General features: G+C 45.0%; 1 protein-coding gene across 1 annotated transcript; it reads left to right on the top strand.

The window, feature by feature from the left end:
- Positions 1-2,218: 2,218 nt before the first annotated feature.
- On the top strand, positions 2,219-18,649 carry SYPL2 (synaptophysin like 2). Its single transcript, XM_074188343.1, has 6 exons — positions 2,219-2,272; positions 2,658-2,732; positions 12,629-12,753; positions 16,051-16,252; positions 16,927-17,118; positions 18,397-18,649. Exons 1-6 carry the CDS (start codon positions 2,219-2,221, stop codon positions 18,547-18,549), a joined length of 801 nt encoding a protein of 266 aa, XP_074044444.1. The 3' UTR covers positions 18,550-18,649.
- The last annotated feature ends 1,496 nt before the right edge of the window (positions 18,650-20,145 follow it).

A 20,145-nucleotide genomic window follows, 5' to 3' on the forward strand; every position in this document is an offset into this window, starting at 1 on the left:
TTTAGATTGAGAGTGGTGGTCTTATTTGCTTTTCCTTTATTTTCTTTTTCTAAAAAAGCCTTTTTAACTTTTTTTTATTTTTTAAAGATTTTATTTATTTTGAGTTTTACAATTTTCCCCCAATCTTACTTCCCTCCCCCCACCCCCACAGAAAGCAATTTGCCAGTCTTTATATTGTTTCCATGGTATACATTGATGCAAGTTGAATGCAATGAGAGAGAAATCATATCCTTAAGGAAGAAATATAAAGTATAAGAGATAGCAAAATCAGACAATAAGATAACAGTTTTTTTCCTAAATTAAAGATAATAGTCCTTGGTCTTTGTTCAAACTCCACAATTATTTATCTGGATACAGATGGTATTCTCCATTGCAGACAGCCCCAAATCGTCCCTGGTTGTTGCACTGATGGAATGAGTGAGTCCATCAAGGTTGATCATCACTCCCATGTTGCTGTTAGGGTGTACAGTGTTTTTCTGGTTCTGGTCATCTCACTCAGCATCAGTTCATGCAAATCTCTCCAGGCTTCCCTGAATTCCCATCCCTCCTGGTTTCTAATAGAACAATAGTGTTCCATGGCATACATATACCACAGTTTGCTGAACCATTCCCCAATTGAAGAACATTCACTTGACTTCCAATTCTTTGCCACCACAAACAGGACTGCTATGAATATCCTTGTACAAGTGATGTTTCTACCCTTTTTAATCATCTCTTTAGAGACCCAATAGACCCAATTGCCGGATCAAAGGGTATGCCTTTTGGAGGAAGTTCCAGATAGCTCTCCAGAAAGGTTGGATGAGTTCACAGCTCCATCCTTTATTTCCTTTCTCAGATCATAGTATCATATTGCTTTTATAGCATGTCTCTAATAAATGCTTATTGAATGAATGAATGAGAGAATGAATTAAATATTGTATCATCATAGACAATTAGTTCTTTTTTTCCTCCGTTTATAAATTCTGGGTGTTTCGGAGTGGGTGGGTGTCACCAAGGTTAATATTTCCAAGATGGTGGTAACAAAAATGCTTTCCAGGTTCATGGGGTTTTAAGCTCACTTATGTAGCACCTTGGTCTAATGGCAAGGCTGGGTCTAGTGATCGGGTGGCTTCACTGCCTGCTAGCCAGGTCTCCAGTGCTTGGGGGTAGTGCCTGAGACCTAGCAGGACCTCCATAAATGTTATTGATTAAGTGATTGAGATCGACAGGATACTCCCACCCTACTGTACCTGCTCTGTAAATTTTAATGTCACGGTCCCTATTGATATTTTCTAGGGTTGGGTCTTAGAAACATTGTCCTCCGAGGAGATTTGTTTTATTTTTTAATCTGGGTCTTCCATTACTGCTAAAGATGAAGAGAAAGAGAAATCCAGTTACCAGGACAGTGGATGGAAGAGAGAGAAAAGACTGAAAGGCTCCGGGACTGGCTCTTAGCGCTTGGTGAAGGGATTCATTCGGGTGAGGGGAGAGAGACAGAGACAGAGAGAGAGAGAGAGAGAGAGAGAGAGAGAGAGAGAGAGAGAGACAGAGAGAGAGAGAGACAGAGAGACAGAGACAGAGAGAGACAGAGAGAGAGAGAGAGAGAGAGAGAGAGAGAGAGAGACAGAGAGACAGAGAGACAGAGACAGAGAGAGACAGAGACAGAGACAGAGAGAGAGACAGATAGAGAGACAGACAGACAGACAGAGAGACAGACAGACAGACAGAGAGACAGAGACACAGACAGACAGACAGATAGAGAGACAGACAGACAGACAGAGAGACAGACAGACAGAGAGCGCGCGCGGGCGCGGGGCTGAGGTGGGGGAGCCTGCCGGGGCCGGGCGGTCCAGCAGCAGAGCTGGCCGTGGCTCGCCGCTCCCTTTAAGGACGGACAAGCTGAGAGGAGGGAGAGCAGCCGGGGGGGGGGGGGGGTCGGAGGGCCGGGGGAGGCCAGAGGGAGGGGTCGGGGCGCGGGCTCGCCACGTGACTCCCCCGCCGAGTCTCCCTGCAAGTTTGACAGAAGTTTGAATCAGGCTCGAGGGCTCGTTCCAGGGGCTGCGGGAGCCGAAGCGGCGGCAGCGGCGGCAGCGCCCCCGGCTCCTGCGCCCGACCAGCCTGGATCCCGGCCCGCCGCCGCGTGGGCTTCGTCCAAGACCGGCCGCGAGCCGCCCCTCCGGCCGCCCGGCCCCCGCTCGGCCCCGGCCCCCGCCGCCCGGCCCGCGCCCGCGCCCGCAGCATGTCTACGCCCGAGAGCCCCGGCCGCTCTGCCGACAGGGATCCCCGGCAGCAGGTACAGTGCCCTCTGCTCCTGCCCCGTCTGCCCCTGCCTCAGTCTCTCTCTCTGCCCCTGCCTCAGTTTCTGCTTCTGCCCCTGCCCAGTTTCCCTGACTCTGCCCCAATCTCTCTGCCCCTGCCCAGTTTCCCTGACTGCCCCAATCTCTCTGCCCCTGCCCCTGCCCCTGCTTCTCCTGGGGCTAAGTCCTCCGTGAGTACTTTCTGGTCCTTTCCATGCCATCTGCTCTCTCTCGTCTTCTTTTGATGTCTGTATGACTCTCAGCTTCTCCTTTCCCCAGTCTGCTCCCCCTCCGGTGTCTCTCTCCCTGTGTCTCTCCCCGTGGGCGCCCACCTCGGACCCCACCCCATTGGCCCTAATGGCAGGGACCTTGTCTCCCCAGGTGGACCGCCTCCTCTCGGGGCTGCGATGGGGGCGCCTGGAGGAGCCACTAGGCTTCATCAAGGTTCTCCAGTGGGTGAGTGAGTCCTCTAACCCCGTGTCTATTTCGGGAGCCTGGGCTGTGACGCTGCCCCGAAGTAATGCGGTCCATTCTGGGGGTGAGCCATGCTGGCCGGGGATTGGGGTGGGGGTGGGGGTGCTGTCATTGGCCGGGGGAGGGCGGTGGGTGGTGACACATGTGGGCGGGGGGGGGGGCGCAGGGGAGGGCAGGGGTGGGCTGGGGGCTGCTTCCCTAGGACCCGGTTGCAGGACTGCAAAGCAGTAAAGCATGTGGAGCCCGGGAGTCGGCCCTTCTATGTGCAAGGATCCCCGGCCCGATGCGCTCACATTTCACTGGGGCGAGAGGACCTGGGTGTAACCTTTCCAGAGCTCTGATCGGGCACATACCGAGCCTCGGCCCAGGGCCCCTGGAGGGGGGTGGGAAAGAGGGAGGGACAAGGAGCAGCCAAGTCTGGCCGGAGGGCGCTGAGGGCAAAGGCAGAAGAGGGGCTACCTTGGGAAAGACTCTCAGGCTCCAGGACCAATGGGCAGGGTCACTAAGGGGATCGCCTTTTGGATGTGATATACTGGAAAGATCTGTCTGGTCCCTTTGGAAGGAAAAGAGTCAAATGAATGGAGATGTCTGAACAGAGCTCTTTAAGTTTTTAAAATGTAAAACCTAGCAGGCCAAGTGAGCCCTGGCACTACAGGGTTAGTCTACCGGGGGGCAGCTCTTACAGTAGAAAGAGCACTGAATTAAGTGTTCAGGAAGCCTGGGTTCTTTTGTCTTGAATCTGCCACTAGCTAACTGAACTGGCGGGAAGTCATTTACTGTCTCTAGACTCAGTCTTATCAGCTACAAAAGGGGTGTATTTAATTGGATGATCCCTAAATTGTCTTCCAATTCCAACATTCTAGAATTCTAATTCAATTCTGCCATTGGACTTACTGGGTAACCTTGAGCAAATCCTTCCTGTGTTTGAGTGACAGTTTCTACATCTGAAACAAGGGAGGTGGGGGGGGAGAGAACTGAGGGGATTTAAAATAAATTCTTCTAGCCTCCTCTTTTCATTTATATTATGAGCCCTAGGGAGAGTCTGCCCTTCCTAGAACTCTTGTTCTCTTCAGTAGGCCTTTCGAGATTCATTCAGCTCTTTCAAATCATAAGGACTTTGGGGACCACATAGTGAACCAGAGCAGAGGAATTTGTAGCTAATCTATGCTCCCAGTGATACATACTAATAAGTAAAAAAAATTAATTCAATGTTAGGGTTCCAGTATAAATAAGCACCTAAAACTTAGGGTCACAGTATAAATAAGCAACAAACATCTAATCAGGCAGGGAGTGAAGTAACTGGAGAAAATAGGAGATGGTTAGAGAAAAATAGGAGGTCATGGTGTTTAAAAGTTCTTAGAACTCCCAGGAGATAAATGCTCACTTATGAGTCAGATGAGGACCAGCAAGCCTGGAATTCAGAGGTCAGCAATATGGGTCAGGAGAGGTTATCCTCAGGATGTCCAAGATCCTGACCCAAGCCCCAGGCTGGAGTCCCAGGCTGTATTTCTCCCTTCTTTCACAACAACCTTCTCCCACTCCCCAGAGTTCCCATACCTGGACAAGGAGACATGACAGTGTCTTTCTGCTGTATTTAATTTAACTAATGGCTTCAGGGTTCAAGCAGACTGAGGCCAACCTCCTGGTCCTGCTGCCCTGATACACTTCACAGGATCACCTACACTTGCCCTGAAGGAGTTCACATGAAAATAATATTAATGCTGTCTCCAAGGGGTTGGCTGAGGAGAGCCATTTTTGAATGATCCAGAGGGTTAAGACAATCTCAAATCTAAGTGTAGAGTCTTATCACCAAATCATAGAAACATAGCTAAGGGAAATTTGAGATGGACGGGTCAAAGAAGAGAGAAAAACACTAAGATTATTAGACCATAAAATTATCTTCTTTAGAGTCTGAAAAGCTTTACCCATTCTTCCCTGCTTCCTTCTCCCTCAATCCCAAACACACACAAGTGTTCAGAGCATTTGAATGAAGCCTTGTATAAGGCTACACTAGAAGAAATGATCCAACCTATCTCCAGGGGCAGAGCAGATGCTCTAAGAGTTAAGAACTGCCTGACTTTCATGATTCTTGACCTCTAAGATAGGGGCTATTCAAAATATAGTCCCATCCCCTCTCATTCAGGCAAATCTGGGATCCTAGTGTTTGGGCTCTGAAATCAGCCTATTTTCTCAGTCTGCTTCCTAGTTAAACATAGTTTGCATTTTTGCCATGGCCATGGTGGCCACTAGAGTTGGGGGGTGGGAGGAAGAGGGCTTGAGTATCACCAGCCCTGAGCCTTTCTTTGTTGATGAGTTACCACAATAATATTCAGGAACCAGTCACACTGGTGTGGGGTGAAAGAGTTTTCAGTGAAGGAAGGACATAAATTGTCATTTGAGCTTTGTAACCATTTCCTTTTTGAAAGAATTAAATGCTCATTATCGGTGGGGGGAGGGGGAGAGAAAAAAAAAAACCAAACTAAATCATTATTGGAATGGTAATTTCCACTAAAAATCCAAAGTTCTGCTGTCAAGATAAAACCTGAAATGAAAGGAGTACTCCATTCCCAGGCTCCCAACTTAAAAGAGTAGGATAGGATATGGTCAAAAGGTGAGGAGCAGAGATGTTTTTTCTTTTCTTGGCAGGGTTTCCTCAAAGAACTGTTCCCTACTTATCTGAAACTATCACAGCTAACATCTGGGAACAGCACCTCTTGCCCTTCCCCCAGCTCACTTAGTGGCAAGCCAGTAGACACTGCCCAAGATCCTACAGCTCTTTGTTGAGTCTGTGCTGTTCTAGAGAACTAATACAGTTCTAACACAATCATTCCTACCAATATTGGTTTCTTCACAAAATCTCATGTCATTCCAATAGACTTTGGTAGTTTTATTCAGGTGTCACTACTTAACATTCACTTAGCTGCTTCAAATAGCATCACATTATGTCATTGGGAAGTGAGCCACACTTAATAACCCAGTTGATGATTTGCATCTTTGAGCTTTGTTGTCTTGACCAACTCTTCAGGACCCCATTTGGGGTTTTCTTGGCAAAGATACTAGAGTGGTTTGTCATTTCCTTCTCTAGCTCATTTTACAGATGAGGCAATTGCCCAAGGTCACACAGCTAGTAAGGGTCTGAGGTGGGGTCTGAATGCAGAAAGAAGAGTCTTTCTGATTCCAGGCCTGGTGCTTCATCCAGTTGCTGTGCCACCTAGCTGTTGAGCATGATCCACAGGCCAATAGCTCACTTTGGTTTCCCCAAATCACTTTATAACTCTATATCTTTACAATAAAAATAAATTGGTTTATAACAACAGCTAGATGTTCAAGTGGTTAGAGCACTGGGCCTGGAGTCAAGAAGACCTGAGTTTAAATAGAGTTTCAAATACGGGGAAAGTTGTGTGACCTTAGGTGAATCACTTAACTTCTGTTTGCCTCAGTTTCCTCAAAAGTAAATGGTGATAATAATAATATCCCAGAGCTATTATGAAGATAAAATGAGATATTTGTAAAATATTTTGCAAAACTTAAAACTACATAAATGTTAGTTATTATAATGAAATTATTAAATCACCTAGAAGTATGTAGACCAGAAAATATTTTAGAACTGCTGCCCTAGAGAATGGCATAGGTGGTGTAAGTTCAGATCTACCATGACTTTCAGAATTGAACTCATTCTTTTTCTCCCAAACCCTCACCTCTTCCTAACTTCCCAATTTCTGCTGAGGAAAAAATCATCCTTCCTGTTTCCCAGTTTTGAAACCTAGTCATTCTCAATCCCAGACTCTCCCTCACCCCCACAGTCAATCAGCTGCCAAGTCTTGTTAATTCTATCTCCTCAGCATCTCTCCAATCTGCCCCTTCTCTCTATTTATATCACAACTACTCTAGTCCAGGCCCTCACTGCCTCTTGCCTAGACCATTGCGGTAATTCCTTAATTGATCTCTGTATCTAGTGCTTCTTTCTCCAGTCCAGCCTCCCCACAGCTGCCAAATGGGTATTACTAAAGTCCAGCTCTGACCACATCACTCCTCTTCTCAAGAAGTCTTATTGGCTCCCTAATTCCTATGAAAGAAAATACAAATTGCTTTTTGGGCATTTAACATTCTTCCCAATTTGTCTTTAGCCTATCTTTCCAGCCCTGTTTCATATTATTCATCCTCATTTATTTTATATTTCAGCAAAACAATTCTCCAGCTATGATATTCTATCTCCTGCCCTCCATACCATTTCACTGGCTGTGTTCCATATGGAAAATGTTCTTTGGTCTCACCTCCTCTTGAAATCGCTAGTTCCCTTCAGGATCAGCATCAGTACCATCTCCTTCTAGAAGCCTTTTCTAATCCCTCCAGTTATTAATGTGCCCCTCCCCCATCATTTTGTGACATATATAAGTATAAATGTGTGTGTGTGTGTGTGTGTGTGTGTGTGTGTGAAACATTCAGTAGAATTTCAGCTCCTTGAGTAGGGACTATCTCTCTTTTGTATTTATATACAAAGTTCTAGCCCAATATCTGGCATACAATACCTAACTAGAAATGTCTGTTGATTGATTTAGGTTGGAAAAGGTCATCTCCCCACCATATATCACCAACATGTCTTCTATAATGGTTCTCCCTTTTCTCCATTGTGTCCTTGTCACCTAGTACTCAGGCATCATTATGACAAACAGTATTATTACTGGGTTCATCTTGAACAAATCAACAGAATCAAAATGTCATGATAAAAAAAATGGATTGGAATGGTTGTGGAGGGGAAGTTTAAGAGAAGGGTACCTAACTTCTAGGAGTCCTGGATCAAAAACAAGTGATTTGTTCCCCAGGACTGATTATACCTCAGTGAAAAGAAACTAGATGAGAGCATGAATGGAACCTTTCATCCTCAAGCCTGAGGACCCATCTCATCTCTTTTCAAATGGGGATAGGGAAGAAGGGAAACAAATGTTCATCAAAGGCTTACTATATCCTGGACCTTATACTGAGCACTTTAGCAATAGCATCTCATTTGATTTTCCCTTCAACCATGTGAGATAGAAGATATTATGATCTCCATTTTACAGGTGAGGAAACTAAGGTTGAAAGTGGTGAAATGACTTGTCTAGGGTCACACAACTAAGAAGTATCTTAGGCTGGATTTGAACCTGAGTCTTCCTGACTCCAGGTCCAGCACTAGATCCACTGAACATCACTAAAGACCATATTTTCTCTTAGCAACCAATTTACAGGAAGAGGAAGCTGAAAATTTGTTTCTGTATGTGTTCATCCAAGGTCCATAAGTACAACTCTGATGGGATGGGATGGAAGGCCACCTCTTCCTGATTGACCTCCCTTTCCTGGAGTCCCTGACTGGCAAGCAGCTCTTCTTTCAGACTCCTTGATTAATCATGTTAATGCATTATTCCCTGGTCACAGGGGTGGTTTCACTGCTGTTCCCCAATGTTCCCCTGCTGAACCTTCTGGGACAATGAGAGAAAAAAGTCCTTGGCACTAGATTCTCCCCAAGGACCACAGCCTTCCCTGACAAAGTAAGCATATTATAGTGTATAGCTGGAGAATAGGGTATTTAAATTTAATTTTTTAAAATACTGGTTAATGGTGATTTACAATGAGATTTAAGTGTGGGTTACAGCTAGGTGGAACAGTGAACAGTGTTTTCTAGGGCTGAAGTCATGAAGACATGAGTTCAAGTCTAACCTTGGACACAGCTGTGTGATCCTTGGGCAAATTAATTAATCTCTGTTTGCCTTAGTTTTTCATATGTAAAATGGGGTTGTTTTGAAGATCAAATACAATAAATAATAATAATAATAATAAAAAATAATACTTAGCATAATACCTAATATAAATAAGCACTATATGGATATTATCTATTATAGTATTAGTATAAAATAATATTTTATATTTCTCAAACACATGTTAAGACAATTATTAACATTCTTTTTTTAAAAATTTGAGTTCCACATCCTTCCTGAGACAGTAAGCAATTTGATATAGATTATACAGTGCAATCATGTGAAACATATTAATACTATTACTCATTTTCAAAGACTCAGAATAGAATATACTTAACACCATATTTACCGTGCATACTTTAATCTGATTCAGAAGGCACTTTAGCACCATCATTACAAATATCAATTATTATCCACCACCATAAGTGTCCCAAGTGCTGATTAAGAGAGGATTCAAGTCAGTACATTGCAGGATATAAGAATATTTATTGCTACAAGTTGGCTATATTCATTCCTTTGGGTCTTTAGGCAACTAATTAGTATCTGTTATAGAATATAAGTCCCTTTAAGGACCAGTTGTGTTCATAAGAACCTAAGCTAAGAGAAGGAAAATACAAAGAGGAGTCAGAAAGTTATAGAGATGAGGAAAGGGTTAGGGAAATCCTTTGAGGAAAGGCTAATTGTAGGGATTGTTGAACTTCAGGAGGAGGAAGTTTATGGGGTAACAGAAATAGAAATCATAGGTTCTTGGATCTAGAAGGGTCCTTAGAGATCATTTAGTTCAAACATCTCACTTTCTAGATGAGGTGACTGCAGTCCAGAGAAAGTAAAGTGCCTTCTGGGACACTACTCCAGAGTCACTAATACATGAAGGATTACTACAGAGAAGGGATTCTTAGCATTTTTATAGATGTGTCATGGATCCTAAATTTAACTGTTCAGTAAGGTCTGTGGACCCTACTCAGAATAATGTTTCTTAAAGATACAAAATGAAACACACTGGTTTACAAAGAAAAAAATTATATTGAATATATATATATATATATATATATATATACATGCATGCATACGTATTTTCATCTAAGTTCATGCAAGCCTTGAAATCTATTCACAGTTGCTGTGGGGGATCTGTGGACCCACAGGTTAAGAACCCTTGTTGTTAAGAATGGTGAGCAGCTACTCTCTAGTTTCATCAAGAGGAAATGAGGTTAAGTTCTACCTCCCACTATATATAGTAGACATTTTGGGGGCCCAGATAAATGATTTCATCAATGAAGTTTGAGAGCTAGGCAATTTATTTGTAGCATGTAGTCTAGGACATTGAGAGGTCAAATGACTTGTGTGTCATTTGGGAGACAGAGGCAGAGTATGAATCCAGATTTCCCTAACTCATTTCCACTTCCTCTATCCATTGTACTAGACTGCCTCTCAGATCAAATGGAAGGAAGGCTTTTTAGGCAGTGGAGATTAGTAGCTGTTGGAATGGGTGAAGAAGGAGGTTGTGTTTCCCCTAAATATATATATATATATATATATATATATATATATATATATATATACATATATATATATATATATATATATAGAGAGAGAGAGAGAGAGAGAGAAAGAGAGAGAGAGAGAGAGAGAGAGAGAGAGAGAGAGAGAGCGAGCATATACCTCCTGGAAGCAGGAAAGTGGACCAAATGGCTTTTCAAGATAATACTTTAAAGATTTAATCCCTTCAAACTTGATCAGGTTTTACAGATATAAATTGGGTATAATGAAACAAAACAACACCAGAGGGCAGTGTGGGGCCTTTACCTGATGTAAGCTAAGGGGGGAAAAAAGCCTTTAGAATGGTCATCACAAAATTGAGGAATGTACAAAGTGGAAGGAATCTTTGAAGTCTTTTAGTCAGGCCTAAAGAGATGGAGAAATTTCCTAAAACCAAGAGGCAGATCCAGGAAGAGAAAGAATTTTTGACTCTCAGTCCAGACGTTTTTTTTTTTTGGTTTGGGGTTTTTTCCCCCATTATGTCAGTGTTCTCCAGATTATGAAACCAAGAAAAGGTGGAAATAGGAAGGATGGATGGTGTTGAGGTGGGGAATTTCAGTGTTAGTGATATTCTAACTTCAATGAAATTGCACAAATATAAAAAAATACTATATAGGACAGTGTTTTACTTCAAAAAATGGGTTGAATTTTCTCTCTTTTGTTCCAAAATTTCCCAGACACCTTATATTTTATCCTGCCTAATGTTCCAAAGGTACATTGAGTCATGGCCCATATTTTATAGGTTCTATCCCTATAGTTCATAAACCAAAGATCTTTGAACAAATGAGTTTAGGAACTCTATAACCCCATCATTAAGACTGAGTTTTGGGCATCTTAGTGTGGGATTTTAGGCAGGTAAGGAAGGGAGGAAGGAAGGAAGGAAGGAAAAGAGGGAGGAAGTCTCCTCTTGGAGAGTTCAGATCAGACCTCTGATACTAGTTGGGCAAACTGGATAAGTGACTTAACCCTGTTTACCTCAGTTTCCTCATCTGTAAAATGAGCTGGAGAAGGAAATGACAACTACTCCAATATCCATTTCAAGAAAACCCCAAACGGAGTCAGGAAGAGTCAGAGACAACGTTAAACAAAATCCCGACACAGCATCACCGAGGGATGATATTTTAGCCCACCAGGTGGTTACAATTTAAAACACCTGGGAACTGAAGAACCCGTGGAAGGTTCAGATCATGAATAAAAAACACTGAAAAGATAATATAGGCTGATAAGAATAAATGCTTATATTGTAGACAAGCCAAGGGTAAGTATACTCAAGTGTAAGCTTAAGAGGAAAATTGATAAGAACTAATTAGTACCAACTGCTGGCCCCCTTCTCTAACTAGACTGTAGTTACTCAAGTATCCTTCTCCCTAGCAGGAAGTTTGAAAGTGTCAGAAAGAAGGAGCCCATTGGGAATTTGCATTCCACTGAACCTCCTACTACCTCCTACTACCACAGCCTGAAAAAAGGGAGGGAAAGAGTTGGGGGTGCTAAGCAAACTAAAGGGAAAAAAACATAATTCAAGTTATTCTGTTGCTTTACTATAGGAAATGATAGCAGGCCAACAGATGTGATAAGGAGAATTATGAAACACGGTCTGGAAACTCTAGTGGGGAAAAACAAAGGTTAAGAACCCAAGAGGAAGGTGTTTCCTGTTTTATGAGCCAAGTTACTTTGTCACAGCAAGGCCAAAGTAGACCTGGAAACGCATCCCAGTTTGGGAAAGGGAGCTGTAAATATGGGGACTAGGGATTTACACTTTCAGCTCTGAATTCAACTCTACTTAAATCCTGTGTCATTGTGAAGCCCTCCACATCCTCCTGCCCAAGTCTCTCCTCATCCTTCCATGTCACCTTTGTCCAACAGCACCTACTGGGCAAGTATGTCTGATCCAAGGAAAAATAGGAAACAATTTCCCTCTTGGTGGTTGCAGCAGGAAAGGTTGCTGAGAGATACTTCTTACTTGATTTGGAAATACAAATCTAAAGGCTCACCTGGTTCTCTTGGGCTTTTAACTTTCTACCCCAGGCTAGAGGATTCTGCATGGTACTCTGACTTGGAAAAATTCTATGATTGAACCAGCATCTTAAGGAAGATGGACATCAATGATTCTCCCAATGAATAGAGAATACCTTTGGGTCATCCTGGGTCTTCTTTTTTGGAATGGGGAGGATTTTTCTTTGAAATCACTCCTCCACAACCCCACTCCATTCTAACCTTATTTATTTGGCTGGTTTGCTTACTTGTAAAATTTGTACTCATCTTCATGATTCCCCTTTCTTTCCCCCACATCCCCGCTCATCCACACTTAAGCCTGACCTGAAATGCTAACATTCTGGTTGGGGGGGGGGCATAGAGCTGGAAGAACTAGAAGGATATAGTCCATTCCCCTCATTTTAAAGATGAGGGAAAAAAGGCCTTTATGGGCCAAGTAACTTGCTCAAATTCACACAGAGAGTAGGTGGCAGAGAGAAATGAAACCCAAATCCTCTGACTGAAGTCAGAGCACTCTTTTTACTGGGTGTTCCTTCTGGAAACTTTTAGGGGTTGTGGGTCAGGCAGTGTTGTTCTACTGTCTCTTGAATAGGTCTTTCTCTTTCCCTCCATTCCCAGCTCTTTGCTATTTTCGCCTTCGGGTGCTGCGGCTCCTACAGCGGGGAGACGGGGGCAACGGTGCGATGCAACAACGAAGCAAAGGATGTGAGCTCCATCCTTGTTTTATTCGGCTATCCCTTCAGGTAAGCAGATGGCCATTGTCACTAGGGTGGTCCCACTCAGGTGGCATCACCTACTTTGTCGTGGACAGATGTGGAAGGAGGTAGGCATCATAAGATTAAGAGGAGGAAAGGACTTTGATGATCATTTAATGCAAGGGTTATTTACCTTTTGTGTGTGTTCTGAATCTCTTTGAGCAACCTGGAGGAGCCTATGGACCTTTTCTTGGAACCATGTTTTTAAATGCATAAAATACAATACATTACTGAGGAAACAAATTATGTTAAAATGCAGATAACAAAAATATTTTAAAAATCATATTCACAGACCACTTGAAATCTATCCCAGAGTGAATTTGGCTTTGGGTTGTAACTTTGGTTTGTAGACCTCTTGCCAGCTGTGAAAGGGAAGTCTAACCACTTACAGCTTCATGGTTTTCTTACTTGGCAGTAGCAGATGTAGGTTCCACAGCTGTAGTGGGTGAATACTCAGAACGGGGAGGATAAGAGCCAGGGTCTCCACATTGGCACTGGCCCCAGCTCTTTCCTAAAGGCTATAAATGCTTTCTAGAAGAAAAAAATGAATAGTTTGATGAAAGTGGATATCTTCCACCTGTTTCCCCTTTCTCTTGGATCATTCTGACAGGTAAGGCAGTTAGGCAATGAAAACCAGATAGAGAGAAGTTGGAGTAGGAAATACCTGAGTAGGGAACATCTTGCTTCAGACATCACTTGTGGGACCCTTTCTGTCTGCCTCAGTTTCCTCATATGTAAAGTGAAGGAGCTGGCCTTTACATATAGGATCCTGTGAGTGTGGGCCTGACAATAGACTGTGCACTTCTCTTCTAAGGACCAGCTTAGGTCACCACCAAAGGACTGACCATCTGATGATAAATATTTGGGCTATAGAGACTCAAGAAGATCATTGATTTAGTCACAAAGAAGCTGCAATCTATCTTGAAGAAATAAATATTTACATCAGTGTAATCAAATATCCCCCCCAAATCTTGAAGTATATGAACATATTATATATATATATATATATATATATATATATATATATATATATATACAAAGATCTGTGCCTCCAAAAATGTCAACTATTATAATTCAGATCAGAGATTGAGAACTAGAAAAACTCCATACCCTAGTGGACAGAGAGCTAGTCTCTGAGCTGGGAAGACCTCAGTTCTACCAATACCTCTGACCTATCCTGGGTATGGAACCCTGGTCTGATCACTTTATCTCTCAGTGCTCTGGGAAACTCTCCTAAGACTTTCAAGTTGTAGAGAAGGGGCTGGCCTGCATGGGCAGAACCAGTTTCTTCATCCAGGAGTTAGTTCTTAATAATAGGTCCAATTTCTATCACTAGGTATATATTTATATACACACATATTTATGCATCTTATACCCACAAAGATAGATGGATAGACAGATAGACAGACAGATAGATCAATGGAAAGTTGGATAGTAGACTAAAAACAGGGCCTTAGGCCAAGAAGGCTGTGGAGAGGAGTGGAAATAGGACTGGATGTGAAAGTCTGTGTATTTGAATCCCAGCTCTGATACTTAGTACCTTCACTTTTCTGGGCTCTTTCTCCTCATATCTAAAATGAGAGGGATGGACTGGATGACTTCCAGGTCTTAGTCTATGATTCTAAAAATTTACATCAAATGTTGATTGGGTACAAATGTCACTTGGGATCAAGTAGGGGGATAACTAGATACTAGTTCTAGAACTGGAAAGCACCTCAGAGGTCACTTAGCTCGACATCTTTCATTTTACCAATGAGGAAACTGAGATCTGGGTAGGTTAAGTAACTTTCTCAAGATTGTAATTAGCAACAGAGACGGAATAAATGTCATTTGGGATAAAGTATGGAAAGGAGAGCAGCAACAAGAAATAGTGGATAGAGGATCAGTCTTGGAGTCAGAAAGACCTGGATTCAAGTCCAACCTTTGGTCCATCCTGGTTTTTTTTACCATGATTGGGCAAATCACTTAACCTAATGGTATTCTAAGGCCATAAACTACAGGTTAATCCATCATTTGAGTGAATTTCAACATTCAACATTTGCATAGCAATTTCAACATTCCCAGAGGTCTGAACCATAAACAAGAAAATGAATGGATGGATGTATACATGGATGGATGGATAAATGAATGTAAGAGTGTATATATGGGGGCGACTAGGTGGCGCAGTGGATAAAGCACCGGCCCTGGAGTCAGGAATCCCTGGGTTCAAATCTGGTCTCAGACACTTAATAATTACCTATCTCTGTAGTCTTGGGCAAGCCATTTAACCCCATTTTACCTTGCAAAATACCTAAAAACAAAAACATAAAAAAATAAAAAAAGAGTATATGTATGCATGAACAAGCAAATAAATAAGAGAAGAAGATAGGAAGAATTTCTCCAAACCTCCACTTTGTCTCTCTCTTGGAATGAAGAATTTTGTTGGTAACTAGATCACTATAATGTAGGATAGTGCTTCTTGGCAAGAAAGTGGAGAAGCTTTAGATTCTTTTTTTAGAGTCAAAAAGATAGGCCCTTCTAGAAATCCCCCATATGTGATCCCCCATAAAGAAAATTTCTTTTGGATCTGACTAGACATTGTAGACAATTCCATCTATTCCAGATAGTCTCTCTCAGGAATCTAATACAGGCCTGGAATCTAGCAGTTCTAATTTTATTTCTAAATTAGCTACAGGGGATAGCTAAGTGACACAGTGGATAGAGCACCAGCCCTGGAGTCAGGAGGACCTGAGTTCAAATCTGACCTCAGACACTTAATAATTGCCTAGCTGTGAAGCCTTGGGCAAGTCACTCAAACCCCATTGCCTTAAAAAATTCAAAAAACAAACAAGATAGCCATCCTAGTCTTTGGCCATTGTCGTTGGGGAGGATCAGGGAGGTGTGTGTGTGTTTGTGTGTGTATGTAGAGCCCGGAGAGTCAGGGCATGGGCATAGGTAGGGAGTTTCACTTCCTAAAGTTTTATAGGTTGGACATGGGGTGGGGTGTGAAGGTCCTGGTTGAGAAGAAACAGAATTTTTACCCCACTGTCTCTCGCCCAGTGGAAAGAATTTGCTATAGTCTTACACTGATCACAAGGTTTTCAGAGAGACAGCTAATTCATGAGTGTCCACTCTCTTGATTCTCCAAATCTCAGGCACCAGAGTAGCATCTGAGCCCTGGCAATCAATCAACAAGTCAGCCAGGATTTATTAAATGCTTCTGATGTGCTGGCCATCATGCTCTCTGATCTCCTTCTGGCCAGGGTCCCTATTGACTCAGGGCTTTTTCCTCCTCCCACTGGGCAGGCTGAACCGGGTCCAGTATGAGATGCCCCTTTGTGATGAAGAATCCACCTCCAAGACCCTGAACCTCATGGGAGACTTTTCAGCACCTGCTGAGTTCTTTGTAACCCTGGGCATCTTCTCCTTCTTTTACACCATGGCTGCTTTGATTCTTTACCTTCGTTTCCACAACCTGTATTCTAAGAATAAGCGTTTTCCTCTGGTGGTAAGTGGATAGGGTTGAGGGCACAGGGGAAAGGAGTCAATAAAATGACTTGAGTGATGGAGAGAAGAGTGACATACTGGGGATCCCCTGCAACCTCTGACATTGAGTTGGGTCAATCTGGAATGATTTAGTCTTCTTATAGTATAAAGCAATTTCTGATTCCTATAGCTATCCATTAGCCATCCCCTCCCAGCCCTCCCCTCTCTCTTCTATGCTGGCTGGAACCATCCCAGAGAGGGGTGTCTCTGGGCTGTCATGCTCCCTTTCCACCTCATCTCTCCCTCTCTTGCCCCCCTCAGCTTCGGCAGAGCCCTCCGATGTTGCTGGGAGCAAAGGAGAGTGCAGGAGGAGGGAGGGGAGGGGGAGTAACCTAGGCAACCTCAGGGTTGAATCGAGCTCCTGATAGTGAGAGACACAGGACAGGCCTTTGGGCTGGAGCTGTCTAAGGGGCCCCCTGGAAGAATGGGCTGGCAAGCCTTGGATGGGGGCAGCCCCCAGGGAAGAAGCTACCTTGGGGCTAGTGTTTGGCTTGCCCAGGGAGACCCAGGCCTTGGCTTGCACCCCCTCCTTATTCCCCAAGATCTAGCTGAGTCATGGATTGGAATGGAGGAGGTGGGAGAGCTGTCAGTGGAATTCCCTCTGAGCAGTATTCCCTTTCTCCCCACCCACTTTAGGACTTCTGTGTGACCGTCTCCTTCACCTTCTTCTGGCTGGTGGCAGCAGCGGCATGGGGCAAAGGTCTGACGGACGTGAAAGGGGCCACTCGCCCTTCTAGCCTGATTGCCGCCATGTCAGTGTGCCACGGGGATGAGGCGGTCTGCAGTGCCGGGGCCACCCCCTCCATGGGGCTTGCCAACATCTCTGTGGTAAGAGTCGTTGTCCCTGGGAGAAGGGGGAATCAGCACAGAGACTCATCCTAGCCAACATTCTGAAAGATGAATGCACTTGTCCCCAGGGCCACAGAGGCTGGCTCCTGCTTGGAGCCTGGCCCACCTCTTCACCCCTCCCCACTCAATGCTACTTCTCCCTAGTGGTCAGGAAGGTTAGAATAACTAATCTCCTGCTACTGGCTGGAGGGGCTTCAGGCTCCCTGAGAAGCCCTGCCTTTCTTGGCCTCAGGTACAGAACACAGGATAATCACTCATGTAGAGAAGGTTGGGCACAGTGGAAGGGTGTGGGATACAGCTTTAACCTCTTCCTTATTTCCTCACTTCCCTCTATCTCCAAACAGAATCTCTGCTTGCCACCTCCCACTCCTCTGGGGTTATAGGTGTGGATGTATATGTATGAACCAGAAAGAATATTATCAAGGAGAACAGGGAATGGGAGCCAGCAAGATGGCTGGAAAGGTCAGATTCTTTATTAGAGGAGGTTAGGGTCAGAGCGAGAAGGGGCCTGACACCAGAGAAATAACTCATATCACCCAGCCTAGAGTAGGGGCTGCAAGAAGGGCATTTAGGCCTGGCCCTAGGCCTCCTTGAGGGGTCGGGAGAAAGACCCTGAGGGGAGGGGCTTCCTTGAACGGGCAGGCCACCAACTCTAATGGTTGAAAAAAAGTGGTGACAGACATTGGCCATGTAAAGCTCCTTCAAGTCCAACACAAAGGCCTCTCTGATGCTCAGCCAATTAACCCCCTCTTCATTATTCTCTATCACCCAGGGAGCCAGATCTTCCCGGAGAGCCAGCTACTCACTGGACATATGTTGGCTATAGATCTGGATACACACTATTGTATCTGTATTAAGTCTTTCAGACCGCTAGGGTACCATTTAGCATGATGGCGACAGTTCCCCTGCCCTTGGATTCCTTGCCTCTGGCACGATCTCTTGCTCTCTGCCTCCCAACCCCTTTCTTTTTTTCTATCCTGTGTACATACCTGTCTACTACACGCAACCGGTCATAAGTGCACGTGATGGCTGTCGCCTCCTGCTTTGGGATTCTTCTCCACCACCCCAGTCTCCAGCTTTCAACCTCTTTCTATCCCTGTCAGTAGCCTATCCACACACAGGCTCCCACCTGAGACCCCACACGACTGAGGGCAATTTCCCTCATGTGCCTGCCTATGTGGGGACACACACAAGTGGATGTGACGAGATCTCTCTCTTCACAACAGGGCTTGACCATCCCTTCTGCTCTCATTGCAGCTCTTTGGCTTCATCAACTTCTTCCTGTGGGCCGGGAACTGTTGGTTTGTGTTCAAGGAGACCCCGTGGCACGGGCAGGCCCAGGGCCAGGAGCAGGACCAGGGTGACAGCAAGGAGAGTGCCGCTGAGCAGGGCGCTGTGGAGAAGCAGTAACTGGCCCTCCTGTCCCTCTCCTGTCCACCTCCCCCGGCTTCTTCGACTTCCTTCCAGGACTTCCCTCCTCCTCTTGTACCTCTCCCCTCCTCGCTGATTCTTCTGGGCTGGGTGCTTGGGGATGATGGATGGGCCGGCACCCCACCTCCCTCCCAGGGGCCATCATCCCTCTGAGTTCCCATTTCCTCTCCTCTGTCCCAGGGTCTCAGGACCTGGGTCTGGGCAGGAACTCGGCACTGCCGGTCTTCTGGTGGTCTTCCTCAAGTCTGAGCTGAATCTGAGGATCAGTATCCTGCTGAACAGGGGCCGGTGGGAGGTCGGAGTAGGGCATGCCTAGCCCGGAGGGCTGTTCCCTTTAGTATCCCCCAGGGATGGTCCAGCCCAGCTCCAATAACCAAGGGTTGGGGGGGAGTAGAAAGGTACAGGAGAGGGGCTGGATGATGGGTCCTCCCTCAGATGGGAGGGCCCAGCAGAGACTTGTCTGCCTTTTATGGGCTGTGGTGGGTCAGACTCTGGAGTCCCTGTTATCTTCATTCAAACAAGTTTTCCCTGTTCCTTCCATTCACCTCTGGGGTCTCTGTTTTCCAGGGGCCAATCAGTCTGTACTGTCACCCAGGCAGGTCCCTGGGGCTCTTTCCCCTGGGCCCACCTATCTGTGCAGATCCAGAGAGGCAAGGCTGAGGCAGGAGAGCTGGCTATTTCCTCCCTGCCTAGACAGATAGGAACACAGGGTCCTGAACACACAGAGTTCTGGCAGGGACAACTCTCTGTATGTTGGGGGCTGGGGGGGAGGGGAAGAAGGCTGGCCTAGAAAATGGACTGTTCTTGAGTCATCCCTGCTGAGGCCTACATTCTGTGTGGCAGACGAATTGTAACTTGGGCCTCCTCCTTCAGCAGTTCTGGGTCTGGAAACTGCTGGCAGAGGCAGTTTTTGCTGTTTCTGAGGGAACCCCTTCCCTGGAGGGAGCTGGGTTGAGCTCTGCCCCAGGGACACCCTCTCTCTACTTGGATGTCCTTTAGCAGCTCCTGGTTCCAGTCAAGTCAGCCCCGACATCAAGTGCCTACTCTGTGAAAAGCCTCAGGGAGATGGGGAGAACTTGAAGGTGAAAAAGCAAGCTAGCAACATCCCTGCCTTCAGGGAGTTTTCAGTTTGTGAAGGAAGGGATCAAACACAAGTGAGATAAGTACAATGCCAGGGGCAATGAGATTAGAAACATAGGGCAGATTCAGATCAAGGGTTATCTGAGGAGAGAGGGCCCTAAGCATCCCTGTGCTCCTTTCCACATTTGGAAAGAGGCTTGTGACACCGATCGATAATTATTTATTAATCAATCAACAAACATTGTTTAAGCATTTACGAGTCAGACACTGTCACCAGAAAGCTCCCAGACCTGCCTCATTTTAGGATTCTGAAAATCTAGTCTTGGCTCCCTTATCCACTCTTTCATCCAGCATCAGAGCTCATGGGTCCCTTGCCTTGCCTTTCTACTAACTCTGCCTAAGCTTTTCTTCCATTCCTCTGAGGAGGCCAGGTATGAGAGGGGTTTCAGAAGAGCCCAAGGGACATACCCAGATATATATTCTAGGTTTCATATA

Source organism: Macrotis lagotis, chromosome 5 (genome assembly GCF_037893015.1).
Source record: "Macrotis lagotis isolate mMagLag1 chromosome 5, bilby.v1.9.chrom.fasta, whole genome shotgun sequence".
NCBI lineage: Eukaryota > Metazoa > Chordata > Mammalia > Peramelemorphia > Peramelidae > Macrotis > Macrotis lagotis.

Bases quoted from the DNA above. Each gene is read 5' to 3' on its own strand.
- SYPL2 (XM_074188343.1), top strand. From the start codon at position 2,219: ATGTCTACGCCCGAGAGCCCCGGCCGCTCTGCCGACAGGGATCCCCGG. The intron at 2,733-12,628 runs GTGAGTGAGTCC...CTCCATTCCCAG, and splicing joins TCATCAAGGTTCTCCAGTGG to CTCTTTGCTATTTTCGCCTT. The intron at 16,253-16,926 runs GTAAGTGGATAG...CACCCACTTTAG, and splicing joins ATAAGCGTTTTCCTCTGGTG to GACTTCTGTGTGACCGTCTC.